The sequence below is a fragment of the Aethalodelphis obliquidens genome, unplaced genomic scaffold (assembly GCF_003676395.1).
Source record: "Aethalodelphis obliquidens isolate GAN/ISIS:26980383/991018 unplaced genomic scaffold, ASM367639v1 scaffold42, whole genome shotgun sequence".
NCBI classification, from domain to species: domain Eukaryota; kingdom Metazoa; phylum Chordata; class Mammalia; order Artiodactyla; family Delphinidae; genus Aethalodelphis; species Aethalodelphis obliquidens.
Genome location: NW_020837986.1, coordinates 1,521,557 through 1,543,835, shown reverse-complemented (window position 1 = coordinate 1,543,835; position 22,279 = coordinate 1,521,557). Strand labels below are relative to the sequence as shown.

Sequence of the window (22,279 nt, the reverse complement as noted above, 5' to 3'; positions counted from 1 at the left end):
GACCACAGTTTACCAAGTTGGATTTCTACCCAAGAAGTCAGCACTCGGATAGCCCAGCTCCCCGCTCCCTCTCCCTTTCTCCAGCTGTGTTTTCTTTGGACACTTGCATGGCTTGGAGAAGCTGCGTCAGCCCATCTCTCCTCTGACCACTTCCCCACCCCCAAGGCCCACCCAAGCTACCCCTCAGGAAATGATCCCCCTCCCTCTCACTCTGCCTGAGCCCATGAGCCCCGCAGCCTGTGTGCGCGCTGCTCAGCGTGGGTGTGCCTGGGAACGTGTGATGGGGGCCCAATTGGAATGAGGGGAGGGGTGCATTGTGGGGGGAGCATATGTCAGATTGGGAGACCCTGATTACGTCTCTGCAAGCCACCTGTTTCCAGAACGCAGCTGGACAGAACTGCCCCCATGGAAACCAGACGTTTACCAAATGGACAGATAGAAATAATGGACCAGGGCTTCCTGGGTTCAGCCAGGGTGGAGCTGTTGACTGCCTTTCTGTGACTTCTAAAACTTGGAGACCTGGTCTTTTGGTTTCTCCTTTTCTTTCCCATTTCCTCCTTTTTCGGGGGAAGGAGCTGGCCATTTGGGCCTCGAAGGCCCTTCCAGGTTTGAAACTCAAGAATTCTAACGCTTCTTGTGGGGTGCTGCTTCCCCAGCTCCTGGGTCCTTTGCACCCCATCCCCAGTACCTTTCCAGCTCAGCTCTGATGTTGACCTCGGGCAGCTCACTTATTCTCTCTGATTTCTTCTTTGTTTTCTTCATGCTGCACCTTCCTTTCAGTTTCTATGCTTCTTGCAGCCTGTGGACTGACTCTGAGTCACGGGGGCCTCTCTCCATGGTCCTCTAAGCCTCGTGCCCCGGCTCGTATTAGTCACTCGGCATGGGCTTCTCACCCTCTCGGCGATCTGAGGACATGCTGGAGGATCCACAGCAGTGCTCTCTAGATGTTTGGAGTTCATAAGCCAGTAATAAAATTTCGTAGTACCTGAAGGGAGGGGACAAAAAGATGTGGTGACTTGTCCTTTTGCTAATAAGGATGGGCCACCTCTTCGGCCTAAGCTTGTCTCTATTTTTGCAGGGACTTCCTAAAGGTTGCAAGAAGCATCCTGAACATTACAGCATCTTGAATTTTTCCGAGATGCTCTAATACTACAGTCTCAGGGGCCCAACATACACAGGCTTTGATGTAACAAGGATGGCCGACTCCCCAGCTTTGAATCATGAGGACATTGCAGTCCCCCCACCCCCCAGCCTCCCTCCTCTTCCACCGAGCTAGATCTCTATTTTAGCCTCCCCACCTCTCGTCCTAATTCTGCTCCTCTCCCAGCGTTCTCCATCTCAGGGCATGACACCATCCTTCACCAAGATGCTCAAGTCAGAAATGTAGGCATTGGGAATTCAATGGTCCAGTGGTTAGGATTCCACACTTCCACTGCCAGGAGCCTGGGTTCTATCCCTGGTCAGGGCGCAGCCAAAAGAAAAAACAACAAAAAAACAGGCGTCGTCCTTGCCTCCTTTTTTTCCCCTCCTACCTCATGTCAGCAAATGCTGGTGTCTCTAACTTCAAAAGGTGTCCCACATCTAAACACATCTCTCCATTTGCACCAACACCAGTCCAAGCTGTTTTCCTCTTTTCTCTGGACAACTCGCCTCATCTCCCCACCTCCCTATTGCTCCTATAGGTCTAGTTTCCCTGCACCAACCAAAGTGATCTTTAAAAAGTAGAAGTCGGGGCTTCCCTGGTGGCTTAGTGGTTAAGAGTCCGCCTGCCAATGCAGGGGACACGGGTTCGAGCCCTGGTCCAGGAAGATCCCACATGCTGCAGAGCAACTAAGCCCGTGCACCACAACTACTGAGCCTGCGCTCTAGAGCCCGTGAGCCACAACTACTGAGCCCGCGTGCCACAACTACTGAAGCCCGCGTGCCTAGAGCCGGTGCTCCGCAACAAGAGAAGCCACCGCAATGAGAAGCTCATGCACCACAGCGAAGGGTAGCCCCCGCTCGCTGCAACTAGAGAAAGCCGTGCGCAGCAATGAAGACCAGTGCAGCCAAAAAATAATTAATTAATTAATTAAAAAAAAAAAGTAGAAATCCGTAGCGTGTTACTACCCTGCTCAAACCCCTCCTCCATTCTCTCCCCATCGCATGCAAAATAAAACTCGGACTCTGGCCATGACCCCCCAAAAAACCCTAGGTGATCTAGCTCTTGCCTACCTTCCTCTCCAACTCCACCTTCTACCACTGTTTGGAACACACCAAATCCACTCAGTCTCAAGCTTTCCACAGACTCTTCCGTCTGCCAGAAACATCTTTGCACACAGACCTTTGCATGACTAGCTTCCTTCACTGACTCAGATCTCTACTCAAATGCCACCCCCACTGAGAGGCCCCCTCCGCATCATTACCTGTCCTTCTGTTTAATTCTTTATTGTCTGTTTCTTCCAGGAGACTGTCAGCTCCATGGGGGTAGGAGCCTGACACTTATTCATAGCTGTATCCCTAGTGCCCAGGGTCTGGTACCTGGAAAGTGGGTGGTTATTATCATCTGCAGACCCTCCAAAAGGAGGAGATTTTATCACCAACTGTGTGGCCCTGGCCTAACTCTCCCCTGAGCCTCTAAGCTCCCTGTGCTTCCTCCTGGCACCGCCAACCTCCTTGTATTTCCCCGGGGTTATCTGGAGCTGGTCTGCAGCCAGAAATGTCATAACTTTCCTAATCTCTTGAGAGGCCTGAACAATCCCTAAGGTCGTGGGAGGTGACCCATTAGGATCTCATCTGGCTGCGCAGAAATCAGGACCCCTGGACCCAACCCGCTCCCAGGCCCCTTCACCTCACATTCCAACAACCCATCTGCTCTGGGACTGCGCGTGCCTTCTTGAGAGGTTTCTTGTTTCTCATCCCCAAGCCCCTATATTTCTTGGTGTGGGAGAGGCCGCTGGCCAGCTTGAGCTCCCTCTCGGTGAAGTCGGACAGAACTTCAGGCCGAAAATTAGATCACTGGCTCTCAACCCATCTGCACATTAGTAGCTTTTCAAGTAGGGAGGTTTCTGCTTCGTCTTGTTATGTTTTGAATACATATGCCTGGGCCGCAACCCACAAGATTCTGATTTAACTGGTCTGGGACGGAGCCAGGGCATCCATGGGTGTTTTTTTGTTTTTGTTTTTTATTAAAGAGGCGGATTTTGTTTAAAATTATTTATTTTTGGCTGCGTTGGGTCTTCGTTGCTGGGTGGGCTTTCTCTAGTTGTGGCTAGCGGGGGCTACCCTTCGTTGCAGTGCAAGGGCTTCTCATTGTGGTGGCTTCTCTTGTTGCGGAGCACGGGCTCTAGGCATCCGGGCTTCAGTAGTTGTGGCACATGGGCTCGGTGGTTGTGGCGCATGGGCTTAGTTGCTCCACGGCATGTGGGATCTTCCCGGAGCAGGGCTCGAACCCGTGTCCCCTACATTGGCAGGTGGATTCTTAACCACAGCGCCACCAGAAGTCCCCGTGGGTGTTTTCAAGAAGTTCCTCAGCAGGGACTTCCCTGGCAGAGAGTGGTTAGGACTCCTCGCTTTCACTGCAGGGGACACGGGTTCGATCCCTGGTCGGGGAACTAAGATCCCGCAAGCTGCGTGGCGTGGCCAAAAAAAAAAAAAAAGGTAATAATAAATTTTAAAAAATAGTTCCTCAGCATGATATAATATAAAAGACTGACAATAATAAGTATTGGCGAGGACGTGGAGACATCAGAGCCCTCATACTTTGCTGCTGGGGATATAAAATGGTGCAGCTGCTTTGGAAAACATCTGGCAGTTTCTTAGAAAGTTAAACATAAATGTACTATATATACAACAATTCCACTTCTAGGCGTTCACTCAACAGAAAGGAAAACGTATGTTTACACAACACCTGTACATGAATGTTCACAGAAGCACAATTCATAATAGCCAAAAAGTGGAAACAATCCAAATGTCCATCAGCTGGTGAACAGATAAACAAAATATGGTCTCTCTGTACAAGGGAATACTGTTCAGAAACAAAAAAGAATGAGCTACTGATAAATGCTAAAACCTGGATGAATCTCAAAAATATTCTGCAAAGTGAAAGAACCAAGACATAAAAGCTACAGTTTTTTTTTTTTTTTTTTTTTTTTGCCGTGCCGCACAGCTATGCGGGATGCGGGATCTTAGTTCCCTGACCAGGGAACCCGGTCACCTGCAGTGGAAGCGCAGAGTCCCAACCACTGGACCACCAGGGAAGTCCCTGTATGATTCCATTGATATGAAAGGTCCAGAAAAAGTCCAATCTATGGAGGCAGAGAGCAGATTAGTGGTTACCTGGGACTGGGGCGTGGAAAGAGGGGTTGACTGCAAACAGGAACAAGAGATCTTTTAGCAGGAGATGTTCTGAGTTGTGATGGTTGCACGACTGTGTAAATTTACCAAAAACCACCGAATTGCTATTTGAAACAAATAAATCTCATGGTATTTAAATTATACCCAAATAAAGGGTTGAGATCTCTGGGTTAGAAGCCAAGTGTTCTAGAAACCCCTCAGCTGGGGTTTCCGTTGGTGTCCTCCTCCCTCTCTAGGTCACTGTTTCCTCTGATCTCAGACTTTCAGGAAGTTGCCAGCTGACACCCTGGCTTCTTTTTTGGAGAAGTCTGGGATTTAATTCTGCAGACTCAGCTCGTATGGGTGTAAACATCCTGGCTCTTGGCCAGGCTGCCCGAAGTAGAAAAATGGGCATCGGAGGGAGTGGGTGGGAGGGTGGAGGAGACCACCACTGGTGCCCCCCACTCCATCCTGAGATGACTGAAACACCACCTGGGGATGCTGGGCCCTAACCCAGAACAGGGACTGGATTTGGGTTCCCAGGCAGCGCTCAGACCGATTAGTTCTGCAAACATAACACACGTTTTCACACCTCCAGGCCTTGGCCATACCCTTCCCCCTTCCTTGCCCACCTGGAAAACCCTATTCTTCCAGCAAAATTCACCTCACTGTTATCTCTTCTGAAGCCTTCTCCTTTGCACACCTACTCCCCTGGTCATCCCAGTAGAGCCTTTATCTCCCTGTAGCGGACGGTGTATTTATGTGTCTGCCTCCCCACTCCTCCGTGGGCTCCCTGAAGATGAAGAGCCTGTCTCAAGGTTCTGGGGCAGGCCTCAACACATATCGGGCAGTGAAGACATGGAAGGGGCCTCACGCCACATCAGACACTCTCTGGGCCATGGAGACCAGAGGAGGTGCCCCGTTGCCCTCATCTATTCTTGGCTTAACTGGCTTCTCTCATCTGGTCCCAGAACGGCCAGAGAGCCACTCCCTGTGGAAACCACAGCTTGGGTGGCAGCCTGCTTCCAAAGCTTTCCTAGGGCCAGGCCCACTCGCCTTGGAAACTGCCTTAGTGATACTTCAACTGCAGAACAGGGTCTCGGGGCAGCTCAGGCTTGGCCTTGGTGGGGAGGAAAGCAACCTGGAACAGGGTCATGTTGGAGCCTCCCTTCCCCAACTGCCAGGACCTCAGGGCTTAAAATGTGTGGTTCTCTCTCAGCAGCTTCTTGCCGTAGTGGGAAAGAACAGGGAGGTGAAGGTATGTGGCACCCTGAGCCTGTATGTTTATGTTTCCGCTTTAACATGGAGATGGCTTTGTCCTGATTTGAGGCCAGCGTCCTCAGAGGCCCTGATAACAGGCTCCCGCTGATGCCAGAAACTCGGCCTCTGTGCACCAGTGCCCAGTTGAATCTCGGATACAGAGTTTGGGGTGAAGTAGAAAAGAATAGCTTTATTGCTTTGCCAGGCAAAGGGGGAAACAGTGGGCTCATGCCCCTCAAAACTGTGTGTCCCGGGCTTCCCTGGTGGCACAGTGGTTGAGAGTCTGCCTGCCGATGCAGGGGACGCGGGTTCGTGCCCCGGTCCGGGAAGATCTCACATGCCGCGGAGCGGCTGGGCCCATGAGCCATGGCCACTGAGCCTGTGCGTCCGGAGCCTGTGCTCCACAGCGGGAGAGGCCACAACAGTGAGAGGCCTGCGTGTGTCCCAACCTGGGAGGATTTGGTGAAGAGTTTTTTATAGCAATAGTTCAAAGGTGAGGTTGCTGATAAGGGTCAGGGTGCGTGCAGGGCCTGCGCTCCTTTAATCCGGCCTCAGGTGGTCTCCTCCTAATGAACTTCTCTAGTTCCTTTAAACTGGAATGAAGAATGCTAACATCTTCCATTTGTTGGGGGTTTAGTTTTATAAAGACCTCAAAAATATTATGTGTATCCCTTGAGGTGGAACAAGGACCCTGCCCCAAGGCTGCACTATTGTTTCTTTAGTTTTCTTTTTTTAATAAAAAAAAATTTTTTTTTAAAAACATGTAAAATCTTTTATGTTTTTATAAATTTATTTATTTAATTAATTTATTTTTGGCTGTGTTGGGTCTTTGTTGCTGTGCGTGGGCTTTCTCTAGTTGCGGCGAGTGGGGGCTACACTTCGTTGTGGTGCACGGGCTTCTCATTGCGGTGGCTTCTCTTGTTGTGGAGCACGGGCTCTAGGCGCGCGGGCTTCAGTTGTTGTGGCGCACGGGCTTAGTTGCTCCGCGGCATGTGGGATCTTCCCAGACCAGGGCTCGAACCTGTGTCCCCTGCATTGGCAGGCAGATTCTTAACCACGGCACCACCAGGGAAGCCTGATCACTATTGTTTCTTGACTGCTCCTCCCTTGCCTCTGTATCCCCTCTCTTTCCTAATTAGCACTGTTTGAAAAGCTTCTATGCTCAGGAGCCCCACAGGGTCCTGCTCGGTTTCACGCCCAGGACTGGCTATGTCTGGAGGAGCTCTGCTTACCATCTCTCCCAACCTAGATCTGCTGTCTAGTGAGGCTTCTACAGAAAAGTTGATGGACTGCTTGAAAGCCCCAGGATGTTTGGTTGACCTGCTCAAACCCATCTTGGGAGTACACGACCCCAGGCTGCTGACAGGGACTCTGCCACATTGTGCAACTCATGTTTTTCTTGGTGTCCCAAAGGGTGCTGCCTTGGTGTTCCCACCACAGAAACCAGAGCCTGGAATAGAGATGGGGATACCTGAAAAAGTCACTAAGACTTCAACCCAGTGTGGTCTGTCTGTGGTCAACAAATATTTACGGAGGCTTGGGCACAGTGCTGGGTCTGGGGACTGCAGGGGTGACAAGCCCTGTCCCCGCCCTTAAGCAGTCCACAGCCTCGTGGACGGAGAAAATGGACAAACACTGAGCACAGGCCATTAGGGGAATACAGAAGAGGAGATCTGACCTAGCCTAGCCTGGGTTCAGGCAAGTTCAGGGAAGGCTGCCTGGTGGAGGCAACATCTCAGTTAAGATGAAGGCTGAATTAGGCAAAGGGGGAGGAAAAGTGAGAGCAAACAGCATGTGCAAAGGCCCAGGGTCAAGTGAGAATGCGGCACATTTAGGGAAATTATAAGGATCACTGGGACCAAATGAGAGATGGTTTGAAGGTCCGGATTGTGAATAACATGAATGTATGCAAAGTGCTTGGTGCAGCCCCTAGCAAACGCCCTGCCATAGTAGCTCTCATAACTATAGTCTTGGAAGCCAAGGTAAGGGTTTGGGACTTTATTGTGCAGTCAGTGGGGAGACATTCAAGGGTTTTAAGGCCAGGGTGACTTGGTCAGATTTGCAGTATGACCAGACTTAAAGAGATCCCCGTGACTGCATGGTGGATTATGGACCACGAGAGAAGCAGGGCTGGAGGATCAGAAGACCAGTTTGGGGACTGATCTCCAAACCAGTAGTAATTCAGAAAAGAGGTACAGGGTGGGGGCTTCTAATATCCCCCAACAGTGGAGTAGAGAAATATACATTGGAAGACAGGATACAGCAATGAAAATTAACTATGGCTACATGCAACAACTTAGATGGGTCTTACAAGTGCAATGTTGAGCAAAAGAAGGGAAACACATATAATTCCATTTATATAAAGTTTGAGGAACAGGTGAAATGAAGGGATAGTCTTTAGGGATGCGTGCTTAGGCGGTAAAACTATAAAAGCATGGAAGTGATTATTGCAAAAGTAGTGGGAACAGTGATTACCCTGTGCTTCGCAGTATCTTGACCTGAGTGACATTTACCACATTCACTCTGTGACAAATCATCTACCTTTCTGTTTTGTGTGCCTTCCTGCATGTGTACTATTTTTTAAAAATATTTATTTATTTGGCTGTACCAGGTCTTAGTTGCAGCATGAGGGATCTAGTTCCCTGACCAGGGATTGAACCCCGGGCCCCCTGCATTGAGAGAAGCGCGGAGTCTTAACGACTGGACCACCAAGGAAGTCCCTATGTGTACTATTCTTCACAAGAAAAAGATTTTTAAAATAATGCTTGCTCTACGTAGTAGAGCTTGCTCTAAGTAGCAGAAATGATAGAGAGAAGGGATGAGGATATAATGGGAAGAACAAGTTTGGGGACGCAAAGAAAGTGAAGAGCAGTGTTTAATGCTCTGAGGTAGAGAAACCTACAAGACGTTGAAGTGGAAGTGTCCAGGACCACCATGTGAGCTCAGACAAGTCACTTGCCCCGAGTCCAGATTCCCTTCTCCACAAGAGAGAGAAGCAGTGTGGTTTTAAGGAATCAGCCTTAGGTTTTGGTGTTAAAACCTGAGCTTAAAATCCCAGTTCTCTTATTTCATGGCTGTGAACCTGGACAATCATTTCACCCCTGCCCCCTCCCCCAGTTTCAGTTTCCTCATGTGTAGATTTGATCTAATCTTTTCTACTCTCAGGGTTCAGAGAGGACAGATTAGGATAGGCACTCGGGAAGTTTGATGCTTTGATAATAAGAGAATCTGAACAAGGAATGAAAAAATACTTTGAAAACATGAAGGCACGAACCTGTAACCATCACTATATGATTTTTACACTCCAGTGTTAATAAGAACCAGCTAGTGAGCTTGTAAAACTGGGCATTCTGTAAGTCGAGAGTGACCATATAATTTATTGTCCAACCAGGGCCCTTTTGAGAAAGGAAGCCATTTTAATAATCATGCCAGGACAACAGACATAAATCAAGACTGTCCCAGGCAAAGCAGGACATGTGGTTCCCCTGTCTGAGGTGGGGACCCTGCATCTGATGGCCTGTCAAGCCTATCAGGTGAACTGTATGCACTGTGAGGGCAGGATCGCTGCACCTGCTGTGCCTACAAGGAGCTGGTTTATTTCCAGAGGTCTCAGATCTACATGGAGCAAGCCTCAAACCCCGTGAGGTGATAAGAGCTAACATCTGTTAGTGTCAGTTGCTGTGCTGAGTACTTCCCCAGGCAGCATCCCAGTTAATTCTCACCAAACCTTGATGAGGTAGGCAGCCTTATCCTCCATCAGAGGAAACTAAAGCGTAAAGAGGTTAAGCAACTCCTTCAAGGCCACACATCTACATCTCGGGTGGAGGAGGAGTTTGAACCCAGTCAGACTGATGGGAACCCTAGTTCTTAATTACTGTTCACACTACTGCATCGGGTTTGCTGGCACTCCCCCAACCCCACCAAGCTGCTGGGACCAGGCACCACGGACAGGAGCGGAGGCCCGGCTGGGGTATCTGCAGCCTCAGGCTCTACGTGGGAAGCGCAAGTCGAACAGCAGGTGGCAAGCCTGTCTTCCTAAGCTATCACTGGGAGGTCGGCTTACTGGGGAGGCCAGAGGGAGGTGGAGCTAGTGAGTCGCCTGCTCACCTCTACCAAAGAATCCTGCAGGCAGCCAGGGACCTGGCGACTGCCATTCTCCTGCTGGGTTAACTTTTGTGGCCGGCCTGAGGTCTCAGGTTTTGCACTGCAACTAGCAACCACTGATAGCAGTGTTGGAAAGCCCTCTGATGCATTTAGTTTATAATTTCCCAACTTTGCCAAAAGCCATCTTTATTATATGTCTCTCAGGGCTATTTTGAGTTTCTTCTACTCAGGGGCTCTTAGAACTTATGCAGCCTCATTAGGGGAGAAAGTTCGATGTGCATGCAGCCTGCATATAAGAAATGGCTGGAAAACATTCCGGACAACGGTCCAAAGACGACAAGCGACTGCCCGGAAGTGGCGGAGCCGCGCCGCAGGCAAGACCCAGGTCCTCTGTACGTCCAGAGATTACGTCACCAGGACTCCGCCCCCAGGTGGGCGTCTGGGCCTAGACCCCGCAGGTTTCAAGCCCGCTCCGCGCCCCCTGGTGCGCACACTCAGCTCGACTGCCGGCGCACCGCCCACTCAGGTCCTGGGGCCCCAGCGGGTGTGCTTGCGGGGGAAACTGAGGCAGGGAGCGTGCTCGTGGGATCATTCCTGCCTCAGTCCACACCCCAGGGCCCGCAAAGCTGCCTCCCGCTCCTCAGACCCGCATGAACAGCAGGGAAGGACGGCAGGAAGGGGAGGGGGCCCACAGCAAGCGAGGTCTAAAGAGTCGGCCTGTCCTGCCACACTCAAGATGGCGGCGCGGCAGCGGCGAGGTCCCTCAGAGGCGGTACCAGCGCATGCGCAGCGCGGAGTCCCGGCCCGGGACACAAGATGGCGGCAGCGGCGTTGGGGAGGGCGAGGCGGAGGCGGCAAAACGGGCGGTCGAGCAGAACGTGTAGCCGCGTCCCCTCGAGTCCGCTGCGGGCAGGTAAGAGCCCCAGGAAGCCATAGTCCCGCCGCGAGCCGCGCCAGGGTCCGGGGTCCGAAGCCAGGCGGCGGTGGCCCCCTCCGGCGCTTTCCGCTCGAGGCTACCGCTTGCCCCGTCTCTGCCGCCGCCGCCATCTTAGGCCCACTGGGGGGCGGCCGGGCCGGTGACCTGGATGAGGGAGTTGGGTCCGGGGAGCGCGGGCGGACCGGTCTTTAGAGCCCCTCCGCCGCTGCCGCCGCCACCGCCTTTGTGTCGGTCTCCGACTCAGTCGCCTCAGCCCGGGGGCGGGAGCGCGCGGCGGGGCGGGGGGCGGAGCCCGGGAGATGGGCTGGCGCGCGCGCGCCAAACAGCCCGCCCCCGCTGGCGGGTAGGGGGAAGGTGCGCGCGCGGCGGGGGTTGGGCCCGCCCCTCCATCGCGCGCCCCCCCGCGCCTGCGCACTTTGGAAGCCCTTTGACTGCTCCCTGTTGGGCCGGAGTATTCTGATTGGTGCGTTACTGAAATGATCCCGCCCCGTCTTCCTCCAATCCTGGAGTCGGACTCTCTCTTCCTTCTGGTGTGTTCCTCTGGTTCCGCAGATACGCTTGTTTATCCTTAAGCTGTTGGGCCCTTGTCGAGCTGCGGTATGCGCGGGGGCCGGGAAGCCACAGGATAAATAAAAACTTTTCCTTAGTAATAGCAGTTATCTCTTACTTGCAGAGATAACTTGCACTTAGTACAGTGTGCTAAGCTCTACGCATCGAGACCGTAGAGGTTGAGTGATTCTGGTTCTAATTCGGAAAGTGGCAGAAGCTTCTGGAACCGGGGTCTGTGCAAACCCAGGGTTGATGCAGCACCGACCTGCTGCATCCAGATCACCTGGGAAATTAAAAACCTTTTTAATCATAAAAAAGTTGGTAAAGATTTGAAGTGGTGTAAAGTGAGAAGATTAGTCACCCAGTCTCCCAATCCCACTCTTGAGCTGTGTTTAAAAGATACAGATTCTTGTGTATCTCCCCTCCCCACCTCTACGATGTGGAGTGAGCGACAGGAATCTGAGGGTTTTTTTTTAACAAGTTCCCTGGTGGTTCTGATGCACAGCTGGTTTTGGAAACACTGCAGAGTCCCCACTTGGCCTCACTAAGCTGTGCTGCTTGTCCCTCCTCTGCATAGTTCACCTGCTTGGTGCATTGGTATCACACAGTATTTCTTGGGGAAAATATTTCAGTGAAGGTGAACACGCTGTGTTATACAATGCATTGGCATGGATTATTATTATTTTTAAAATTAAAGACCTGATTCAAAGAAATGTGTTTTTCCGTCACTGTGGGTGGCTTGGGACCGTGCCCACTCCCAACCTGTGATACGTATGTTGTTCACTTTCGTCTTAGGGGTACTGTGGTTGGCCAGACCAGCTACATAATTTGTGACATCAAATGTACAAATGAGAACACAGGCCCCTTGTTAAAAGTTTATTAAAGATGTGAAGACCGTGACAGCAGAGCATTAAACCAGTCTCAGGGCCCTTTTCAACTCAGGGTCCCGTGGGACGGTGCAGGCTGCAAGTCTGTGAGTGTGAACCTGTTGGTTGGGAAGCTTGAGAAGTACTGTTTTCATCCCCTGAATCCCCAGATCTCCCACAGAGTGTCCTGCCCTGTCCTGGGGGCTTCCGCCGTGCCCTGTGTCATTGCCCCTCTTGTTCTTTTCCCTGTTCTGCAGCATTTCACAGGTCTGTGACTCTCTTTTCTTCCCTTTGCTCTGCAGTTGCTGATGCAAGGAATCCCCTGGGCTCCCGTCCACTCCACTGCTGACCAGCCCACACGCCTGCACTGCACGCTTTCCTGCAGGCCTCCCCACTGCCTCTGTGGGACCAGGGGGTCCATCTGGCCGGAGAAGAAAGCCCTCTCATGCTAGCGTTGCAGACCCCAGAGGGTGAGAGAAAGAGGGACCTTGTTCAGCCTTGAGACCTGTGGGTCCGCCCCGAGGCACCGGGAATTCCTCTTCCCCAGAGGACCAAGGCATCTCCCCTTGGTCAGTGGTTCCAAACCTTTTTATCCTGGCCCCCTTTTGTTGTATGTGTGTTCTCTTGTTCCCTGCATTTTTATCTGCCAAACTGTACAGACAAAGTAACCGTTCATTTTCCCCTTTCCAAATTAACAAAGATGTCTGTGACTGGGTGTACAATAAAATCAACAAGCCAGTGATCGCTATGATGTCGCCAACAACCGTCAGAGCTTCTGATTGTCATGAGATAATCAATGTGACAGCAGTCAGTTGATAAAATTTCAGTAGCAAAGATAACCAGTGTTTAAATGTGCCTTTGTGGTCTTTTTGTGGGTAAATGTTTGATTTCTTTTGGGTGTTGTGACATTGAAAACAACTTTAGGAGCACCAGGCTGACCTCAGTTGGCCTCTAGGAGTCTGACAGCCAGGTTGGGAACCACTTTGGCCATTGAGGCTTGTGCTGGGTGTGCTTTGGGTGGGGTAGTTAGGAATACAAATCAGAAGGAGCTGACCTTCTTCCTGGTGTTTAAAAGTATGTTTTCACCTGGGGATTATGAAGGACTGAACTCGGTATTCCTTCTCAGTCCTACTGGTTCTTCCTGCTCTGTAGCGTAGAACAAGGCATCTAATTAGATGCCATGCCCCTTCCTGGGCTGTGCTGTGTTCCAGTTAGATTTTACTGGATAGGAAAAGGAAAGAGGAGCAGTTACTATTTCTTCTTATGGTAACAGCTTCTCAAGGGCAGACTCTGTTCTGTCTTGTCTGCCACTGTTGGTGCTTTGTAAACATTGGCAGAATGAATACAGCTCCTGCTGGGTCCAGGTACCATGCTGAGCACTGGAGAGAGCTGAACTGTACCCAGTACTGAGGCCTGGGAGTTCTGACAGTCTAATGGGGAGACAAACCAAGTTAATGGACCAGACTATTTGAGTGCGACAATCCTACAATCCTAGGACTCTGATCACCTAGCCTGGGGAAGGGAGGATCAAGGAAGGGTCCCTGGAGGATGTGGACCTAGTGGCAAGCCAGGCAGAGAAGCGGGGAAAGAGTATTCCAGGCCAAAAGAGCAACGGGAGTGCACCCACTTACAGTTGAGGGAACTGCAACTTAGAGCTGAGGGCTCCTGTGGCACAAGGCTGGCCGTCCAGGAAGGGACTGGATTGGTTTCTCCACATGTGCAGGTGGTCACTGGGGCCCTTGTGGATTGTAACTGGGGTGCAGTGCGGGGGTGGAACTGACCTCCATGCCCTGCTGGCCCTGACACCCTTCGGTCCTCTGTGTGGCAGGTCCGGTGTGGGTGCTGAGATGGCCAATGAGAATCACGGCAGCCCCCGGGAGGAAGCATCCTTGTTGAGTCACTCCCCAGGCACCTCCAATCAGAGCCAGCCCTGTTCTCCAAAGCCCGTCCGCCTGGTGCAGGACCTCCCAGGTACTGGCGAGGGGCAGTGGTTGGGTGGTGGGGTAGGAAGGGTGCCTGGGAGCAGTCTTGACCCTGGCTGGGCTCCGTGCTTGCTTGCAGAGGAGCTGGTGCACGCTGGCTGGGAGAAGTGCTGGAGCAGAAGGGAGAACCGTCCCTACTACTTCAACCGATTCACCAACCAGTCCCTGTGGGAGATGCCCGTGCTGGGCCAGCACGATGTGATTGTGAGTGCCGGCCTCGGGCAGGGGTCTTGGCGGCTTCTGGCATCTGGGCCTTCCCCAAATGTACCCAGAGCAGCTATTACGTACCTAGCCCTGTGTCAGGACCTGGACCTGGGGACACAATGCCAAGCAAGACAGACACAATCCTGCCCTCATGGAACCTATACTTCAGTAGGAGAGACTGACACCTAGAAAGATGATTGTAGTGTACGATGCTGAACTCGTACTGCATGTTGGGCACTGTGCCTGTGATGTGCTTGTTAACAAGATAGACCTGGTCCTGCCTCTGCATGCTCAGGGGACAGTCTACTGGAGGGGCCAGGAGGATTACAGTGTAGCACCTGCGTGAAGAATTGTGTCAGAGTACAGCCGGGATTCTTAGCGGGTCTGGGGAAGGGAAGGGGACAGGGAAGGCTTCTCTGTGAACCAGCGTTTAAGGTGAGAAGGTAGGCTGAGTGAAGTCGGGTGCGGGGAGGAGCACTGTCTGGGAACTGGCGTGTCCACGTGATGGGGAAGTGGGGGCACGGGCTGTCTGGCGGGAATGTGGGCTTTTGGATTGCCGTCAGTTGGGGCAGCCTTTCTTGGCACGATCCACCCCCATGTTGCAGATGAAGACAGGCTCAGAGAGGGGAAGTGACTGGCTCAAGACCTCAAGCCAGTAAGAGGCAGAGCAGGACTCGCACCTGAGGGATTGCAGGGCTAGGCCCTGCTGCCCCCCATCACACACACCCTCGGTGCCTCCAAAAGACTTCCCAGAGTCTCTTGAGTTTTCCCTTTATCCCTAATTTTCATTCTAGTTCTTTTTTCTTTTTCTGGCCGCTCTGAGCAGCTTGCGGAATCTTTAGTTCCCTCACCAGGTGTTGAACCTGTGCTCTCAGCAGTGAAAGCTCGGAGTCCTAACCACCGGACTGCCAGTGGAGTCCCCCATTCTGGTTCTTAAGGAAAAGCAGCTAACACGTACTGGGCACTGATCCCATGCCAGATGTCATGTTAAACTGGTCCTTTAATCACCTTTTCAGTGGCGAGGTCGGTCTCAGCTTGGCTGTTCTGAAGGTGAGGGAATTAGGAAGGGGAAGCACTCCCCCCGGGGTGCACAGTCGCAAGGAGCAGGCAGGAGTGGAGCCGAGCGTCCCTCCCGCATCCCAGCCCCTCTGCTCTTCTCCAAGGAGTGGGAGCGGGGGCATGGGAGGCGTCAGGCCTCCGCAGTACTGGGACTCCTAAGCCGCTAGCCCTGGTTGCAACTCTGCTGGTCTCCCTCCACCAGTCGGACCCTTTGGGGCTGAATGCGACCCCCCTGCCCCAAGACTCAAGCTTGGTGGAAACCCCCCCGGCTGAGAACAAGCCCCGAAAGCGGCAGCTCTCGGAAGAGCAGCCCAGCGGCAATGGCGTGAAGAAGCCCAAGGTGAGTGTGTGTGGACTCAGGAGCTGGCTGGGCCGAGGCAGCCCAGTCAGGTGCCCTGTGAGTGCTGAGCATCGGCAGACTGGTCAGGAGGGGGCCCAGGGCGCAGCTCACCAGGTGCACACGGCGTCGGCGCGTGGGCCAGCTCTCCTGACCTGACGCCTTTGACTCTTGCTCCAGATTGACATCCCCATGACACCCACGGGCCCGTCAGTGCCCAGCTCCCCCAGCGTCCCAGGAACCCCAACCCTGAAGATTTGGGGGACATCCCCTGAAGATAAACAGCAGGCAGCTCTCCTCCGACCCACTGAGTGAGTCCCTGCTGATTGGCTTGGGAGTGGCGATCACCGATGGTCAGCCTGCCTGGGACCGTGGGGTGGCAGGCAGGGCATCCCTTTCCTCATTGCTCCCGTCTGTGCCCCAAGGGTGTACTGGGATCTCGACATTCAGACCAACGCTGTCATCAAGCACCGGGGGCCATCAGAGGTGCTGCCTCCGCATCCCGAGGTGGAGCTGCTCCGTTCCCAGCTCATCCTGAAGCTTCGGCAGCACTACCGGGAGCTGTGCCAGCAGCGAGAGGGTAACTGCCTCCTGGGCCCCAGCCTCCTTTGCTTCCATCCACCGTTAGCAAGAGCTAGGGCTTGGCCAGTGGAGCCCAGTGGTTGAGCGTGTGCTGTGGAGGGGCCCCGGCTCCACTACCACTGGCTCTGTGACCTCGGGTTTATCAACTTCTCTGCCCTTGAGTTTCCTCATCTGTAAGATAGTGACAGTAACAGTGCCTACATAAAGGGTGGCTGGGATCAGTAACGCCCAAACAACAAAACCAATCATTAACACTTCCAGTGCTCACTGTTTGCCAGGCACTGTTCGAAGCCTTGTCATGTATCTGTAAAAGGGCATAAAAACCCGAGCACCTGTACCTCACAGCGTTACTACAAGGAGTAAATGCGTAATAAACTGTAGCTTTTATTAAGTAGCAGGTAAGCCTGCTTAACTTGGCTGAAATATAGAATCCATCCCTCCCCTCTTTGTTACCCTTTGTAACACCCTTTATAAAACTAGCGATTCTCAGAATACTCTGGGAAATGTTGCCTAGGACTAAGCTCCTGACATAACAGGGGCTGTCTTGTTTACTGTTGCACCTCCAGTGCCCATGCCATGCCTCCTGTGCCGGCTGGCGTGGAGCCCGCTGACTCAATCCAGACCTTCATCAGCTCTCCCGTCCCACAGGCATCGAGCCCCCCCGGGAATCCTTCAACCGCTGGATGTTGGAGCGCAAGGTCGTGGACAAAGGCTCTGATCCTCTGTTGCCGAGCAACTGCGAACCGGTCGTGTCACCTTCCATGTTTCGCGAAATCATGAATGACATTCCCATCAGGTACAGCCCCGCGGCTGCGGCCGACCCCGGCAACTTGGTTTGTGTGCCCAGGCTGGTACGGAAGGGCTCTAACTCTGCCTGCTCTCTAACCCAGGTTATCCCGAATCAAGTTCCGGGAGGAAGCCAAGCGTCTGCTCTTCAAATACGCAGAGGCTGCCAGGCGGCTCATCGAGTCCAGGTTTGGCTCCGTCTCGTGACCCTGGCACAGGGGGCTCTGAGCAGAGTGGGGGAGGAGGGCACAGGCCATTTGGCCCACTCTCAGGGCCCTGTCCTTGCGCTTGGCGGCAGGAGTGGGGCCAGCTCCCAAAGGCAGAACAAGGGTCATGATGTCAGCCTGGGTGTTGATGCCCAAATGCCAGTGGAAGTAGGATGGGAGGAGGAGGGAGGGTGGAGCAGACGCTCAACAGCCGGCCCCTTTATGTACCCTCAACTGGCAGGAGTGCATCTCCCGACAGCAGGAAGGTGGTCAAGTGGAACGTGGAGGATACCTTCAGCTGGCTGCGGAAGGACCACTCCGCCTCCAAGGAGGATTATATGGTGAGTGGCCCCAGCCGGAAGGCCAGTGGTGGAAAGGCTCTGTGGTCACTGTCTCCGAGAAGCCCACTCTGCCTGCCGAGGCTGGGTGGGCCCCACGTCAGCCTTCTGTACAGTAGTACAGTGGACCTTTGACAGTCATCAGTCCCCAGACTCACATCTGAAGATGTTCCTCTAGGCTCCTGGCTTTCTCCCAGAGAACATTTCCGTTCGCGTTCTTAACAGAATCCTGTGCTCGGCCACACACCATAAGTAGCTGCCTTTTCAACTTAATGAATGTTCAACACCTCCCTTTAGAGTTTTGGAAACAGATCGACAAACTGCCTTTTCTTGGGTGTGTGTGGCCCTATTTCAGTTAAGAGCTACTACCAGATTCAATCGCCCACTTTAATGTGTCCAAAACAATTCTGTTTTCTGGCCCAAACCCATCACTTCTTTAACTCTCCACCAGCACTAGCAATGGGCTTTCTTTTCAGGACCATTTTTCACAAGAGACAAGGTTTCGCACTTCACGATAGTAACTGTGTACTTGACACGTAGAGAGTGACAAAGGTAGGTGTACTCACTAGCCAGAGTGACTCACTTTCACCCATCACTTTGACACGTGCAATTCAGCATAATTACAAATTGCTAAAAGCTCAAATTGCAAATCTGCAGTGACCACAGAGCCCCTGTTTTACAACAGTCTTTCTCCCCGTAGACTGCAAATGCCTTATAAGCAGGGATTGTGCCTGGTTTGTCTGTTTCCCCAGCAAGTATCAAGGGATTTGGCCCAGTGTAACCCCAACAGTAAGTGCTGGCATTTATCGGACACTTACTGTATGCCGGGGGCTTGGCAAGCCCTTAATGGGAATGATCGCATTTAATATTCAAACTGCCCTGTTAGGTAAGTATTTTGTGTTCCCTTAGCTGAGGAATAGGATTCACAGATGCTGAGGGATTTGTCCAAGTGACACAGCTAGTAAGTAGCAGAGCCTGTTTCAGAATGAGGACTGTTGGAATCTAACAGCCCTCCCCAGCCAGCCCACCAGAGCCCTGATCAGGAGTGTCTCCTCCAGGATCGCCTGGAGCATCTGCGGAGGCAGTGTGGCCCCCACGTCTCGGCCGCAGCCAAGGACTCCGTGGAGGGTATCTGCAGTAAGATCTACCACATCTCTCTGGAGTATGTCAAACGGATCCGAGAGAAGCACCTTGCCATTCTCAAGGAAAACAACATCCCAGGTAAGGCGCCAGGTGGCAAGGAGCCAGCTGTGACGCCACCAACTCGGTATCCCGGGCCCTGACAAAGGGACAAGTGAGGCTGAGCCTCAAGGCCGCCAGCTGGTTTGGGGAAGCCTGTTTCTCCCGGCAGCGCTTGGGGCGAGACCTGCTGTGGCCTTCGGCTCTGGGGTTTTAGCACTCCTCTAGGAAACAGGAGAAGGGATGAGAAAGGGAGAGCCGGAGGAGGGAGAGCGAGACAGGCCAGGGATAAGTAGTCAGGTGGACCTGCTTTCACATCCGTTCTCTGCCAGCCTCACTGAGGTGCGACACCTGGCCACAGGAGCGTGTGAGGATTCCGTGGGAACTAAAGTGCTGGGCCCCAAAAGATCCCTAAATAAGGTATTGTGACTATGATGACGAAGGCAGTGCAGGTCTCATACTTCTGCCTGGCAACAAACCCACAGCCTGGCTACCAGGCCCCAAGGCATGGTGGCCCGGGGGCCCGAGTCAGTACGGAGCGTGCTGACGTGGGCCACTGGTTCTCGCGCCTGCCAGTTGCCTAGCTGTTTCCTTCGTTACCGAACTGTCTGAGCTGCAGTTTGCTCCTCCACAGGGTGAGACTTACCGCCCTTGGTTACTGGGATGCGCGTGTGAAGCACCTGGCCCTCGGTAGGCACTGAGGCTGTCCAGGGTGAGAGTTGGCGGCCCCTCACTCTTCTCCTGCCCACAGAGGAGGTGGAGGCCCCCGAGGTGGAGCCCCGCCTGGTGTACTGCTATCCAGTACGGCTGGCCGTGTCTGCACCTCCCATGCCCAGCGTGGAAATGCACGTGGAGAATAACGTGGTCTGCATCCGGTATAAGGGCGAGATGGTCAAGGTCAGCCGCAACTACTTCAGCAAGCTGGTAAGAGCTGGGGGGTGGGGGAGGCAGGTGCCCCAGGAGGGGGATGTGAAGGGCTGATCTTTCTGGACCTGGAGTCCTCTGCAGGAGGCAGTGACGAGGGAGGGAAGGGCTGCTGCTGAAGCCCCTGCTTTCTGTCCTACAGTGGCTCCTTTACCGCTACAGCTGCATCGACGATTCTGCCTTTGAGAGGTTCCTGCCCCGAGTCTGGTGTCTTCTCCGCCGGTACCAGGTACGGGCCTGGGGCAGCTGGAGTGGGGGCTCCTCTGGAGCGGGGGGAGGCTGCGCCCCAGAGGCTGAGCGCCGCTGCTCTGCAGATGATGTTCGGCGTGGGCCTCTACGAGGGGACAGGCCTGCAGGGGTCGCTGCCCGTGCACGTCTTCGAGGCCCTCCACCGGCTTTTCGGCGTCAGCTTTGAGTGCTTCGCCTCACCCCTCAACTGCTACTTTCGCCAGTACTGCTCCGCCTTCCCCGACACGGACGGCTACTTCGGCTCCCGCGGGTGAGGGTCCGGGCCCGGTGGGTTCCCGCTTGCCCAGGCAGCCATCCTCCAGAGCACAGAGCCCACCTGGGTCAGCTGCTCCCCGAGGCTTGAGGGCTTTGGAGCTGGGCAGTCTGGGGTGGAATCCCTGCCCCGCCCCCACCCCCCCAGCTGTGTGACCTGGGACATGTGGCTCAGTGTCTGGGAGCCTGTGCCACGCCCTCACCCAGCCCGTGGCTCTCAAGAGAACTAGCCCAGGTGTGGAGCAGCAGCGCCTGGTTCCGGGCACTAAGAGGTGTGGTGGGGGCCTGGGGGTGCGGATGGATGAGAGGGGCGGCTGCCACCCGGCTGGCAAGAGGGCAAGCTCAGCAGCAGGGGATTCCTGGGTGTGGCTCGTGCTGTGGTGGCACTGGGATCAGAACTGGACTGGGGCTCCAGCTCCTCCACTAACCAGTTCAGTGAACTTGGGCCACCAAGCCTGAGCCTCTGTGTCCTCATCCATTCAACAGAGATGGCCACACCTTGTCCCAGAATTAGGGTGACTCGTGGCCTCTGGCCTGCCCAGAGCCATCTCTCCAACGTGGCTGCCTACACGTGGGGGCAGCGCCTGTGTTTGGTGGAGGGACTGGGTCCTGGTGGGACCTGAAATGCTCACCTCTGTCCCCAGGCCCTGCCTGGACTTCTCCCCGCTGAGTGGGTCCTTCGAGGCCAACCCTCCCTTCTGCGAGGAGCTCATGGATGCCATGGTCTCTCACTTTGAGGTGGGTGTGTCACCACGGGTGGGGGGCGGCGAGCAAGATGGCCGGCTGCTGGAGGGCCAGGCCCTGATGGCCACCGTGGGCCCCTCCCACAGAAACTGCTCGAGAGCTCGCCAGAGCCCCTGTCCTTCATCGTGTTCATCCCCGAGTGGCGGGAACCCCCGACCCCAGCGCTCACCCGCATGGAGCAGAGCCGCTTCAAGCGCCACCAGCTGGTCCTGCCCGCCTTCGAGCACGAGTACCGCAGCGGCTCCCAGCATGTCTGCAAGAAGTGGGTGCTGGGCGGGCGGGGCAGGGGGGCTGGGCTGCCGGGCAGGGCTGACCAGGCCGGGCCGGGCCCCTCCCTGAGCCGCTGCCTCTGCCCGCAGGGAGGAAATGCACTACAAGGCTGTCCACAGCACGGCCGTGCTCTTCCTACAGAACGACCCTGGATTTGCCAAGTGGGGGCCAACGCCTGAGCGGCTGCAGGAGTTGAGCGCCGCCTACCGGCAGTCGGGCCGCAGCCATGGCTCTGTCGGCTCCTCGTCGTCCTCCTCGGAGGCCAAGGACAGGGACTCAGGCCGCGAGCAGGGCCCCAGCCGGGAGCCTCACTCCACTTAACACATCCTGCGGGGAGGAGGAGCCCCAGGGTGCTGGTCTGGACTGCTGGCGCTCAGGCCTCTTGGGGCTGAGTGGATCCCAGGACCCTCCTTCTGGGGTGGCAGCAGGACCCAGACTGCCAATGACATAGGAAGATTACAGCTCTGCCAGGGCTTCCCCTCCCTGCCCGCATCCCCCCAACCTCCCACCTCAAACTCACTCCAAGTCCCCTGTAAATAGGCCCCATGCCTTCCCTTCCTTCCTGGCCCCCATCGTGTTGCCACCTTGTTTCATTTGTAAAAGGAAATACAGAACCACCTCCCTCCCTCAAGAATGTGTGAGGGTCTTGAGGGCAGAGAAGGCTGAGGAACCTGGAGCAACTTCTGGGACCACAGTCCGCTACATCCAGGCTCACCTTCTCATGAGCCCTGGGCCTGCACACCCAACCGAGGGCTCCGGTATTTTACTAACTTCTCATCCTGTCATCCCCACACCTGGGTCCCCGGTGGCCTCCGCCTACGTCCAGGAGGTCTGAAGGGTCCAGAGCCCTCCCTGCATCAATAATCTGCAAGCCCCAAACTCCCACAGCTGGTATCAGGTTCACTGATCCCTCTGGGGAGCAGAGGGCAGGTAGCTGTGTCGAGGCAGAAACCTAGATGCCTGCTGGCCCTGGAGCCAGCACAGTGAGTGGGCAGCCAGCTGTGTTTTCCAGTCAAGGGTCAGGAGGAAGAGCAGGTCAGAGGCACCTGGTCGGGGCGTGTGGCCTCTGCAGGCACCTGGCTGTGCTCTGAGGACCTCTAGGCAAGGAGCCAGTGCTCCCCCGAGGCCGGGGAGGAG

At 54.3% G+C, this 22,279-nt stretch overlaps 1 protein-coding gene across 4 annotated transcripts; it reads left to right on the top strand.

Annotated features, from left to right (window-relative positions):
- Positions 1-10,187: 10,187 nt before the first annotated feature.
- Positions 10,188-21,544, top strand: PCIF1 (phosphorylated CTD interacting factor 1). Of its 4 annotated transcripts, none has more exons than XM_027078179.1 (17): positions 10,188-10,591; positions 12,333-12,599; positions 13,859-14,001; positions 14,092-14,216; positions 15,478-15,615; positions 15,793-15,923; positions 16,038-16,192; positions 16,843-16,990; positions 17,085-17,168; positions 17,428-17,527; positions 18,583-18,745; positions 19,455-19,627; positions 19,770-19,856; positions 19,942-20,126; positions 20,773-20,866; positions 20,959-21,134; positions 21,232-21,544. In XM_027078179.1, the coding sequence occupies exons 3-17, from the start codon at positions 13,878-13,880 to the stop codon at positions 21,461-21,463; spliced, it is 2,115 nt and encodes a 704-aa protein (XP_026933980.1). In that variant the 5' UTR covers positions 10,188-10,591; positions 12,333-12,599; positions 13,859-13,877; the 3' UTR covers positions 21,464-21,544. The 4 variants fall into 4 exon arrangements, with proteins under 4 accessions (XP_026933980.1, XP_026933981.1, XP_026933982.1 ...); XM_027078180.1 differs by having other exon boundaries at positions 12,333-12,500; positions 21,232-21,463; XM_027078181.1 differs by having other exon boundaries at positions 21,284-21,461.
- The last annotated feature ends 735 nt before the right edge of the window (positions 21,545-22,279 follow it).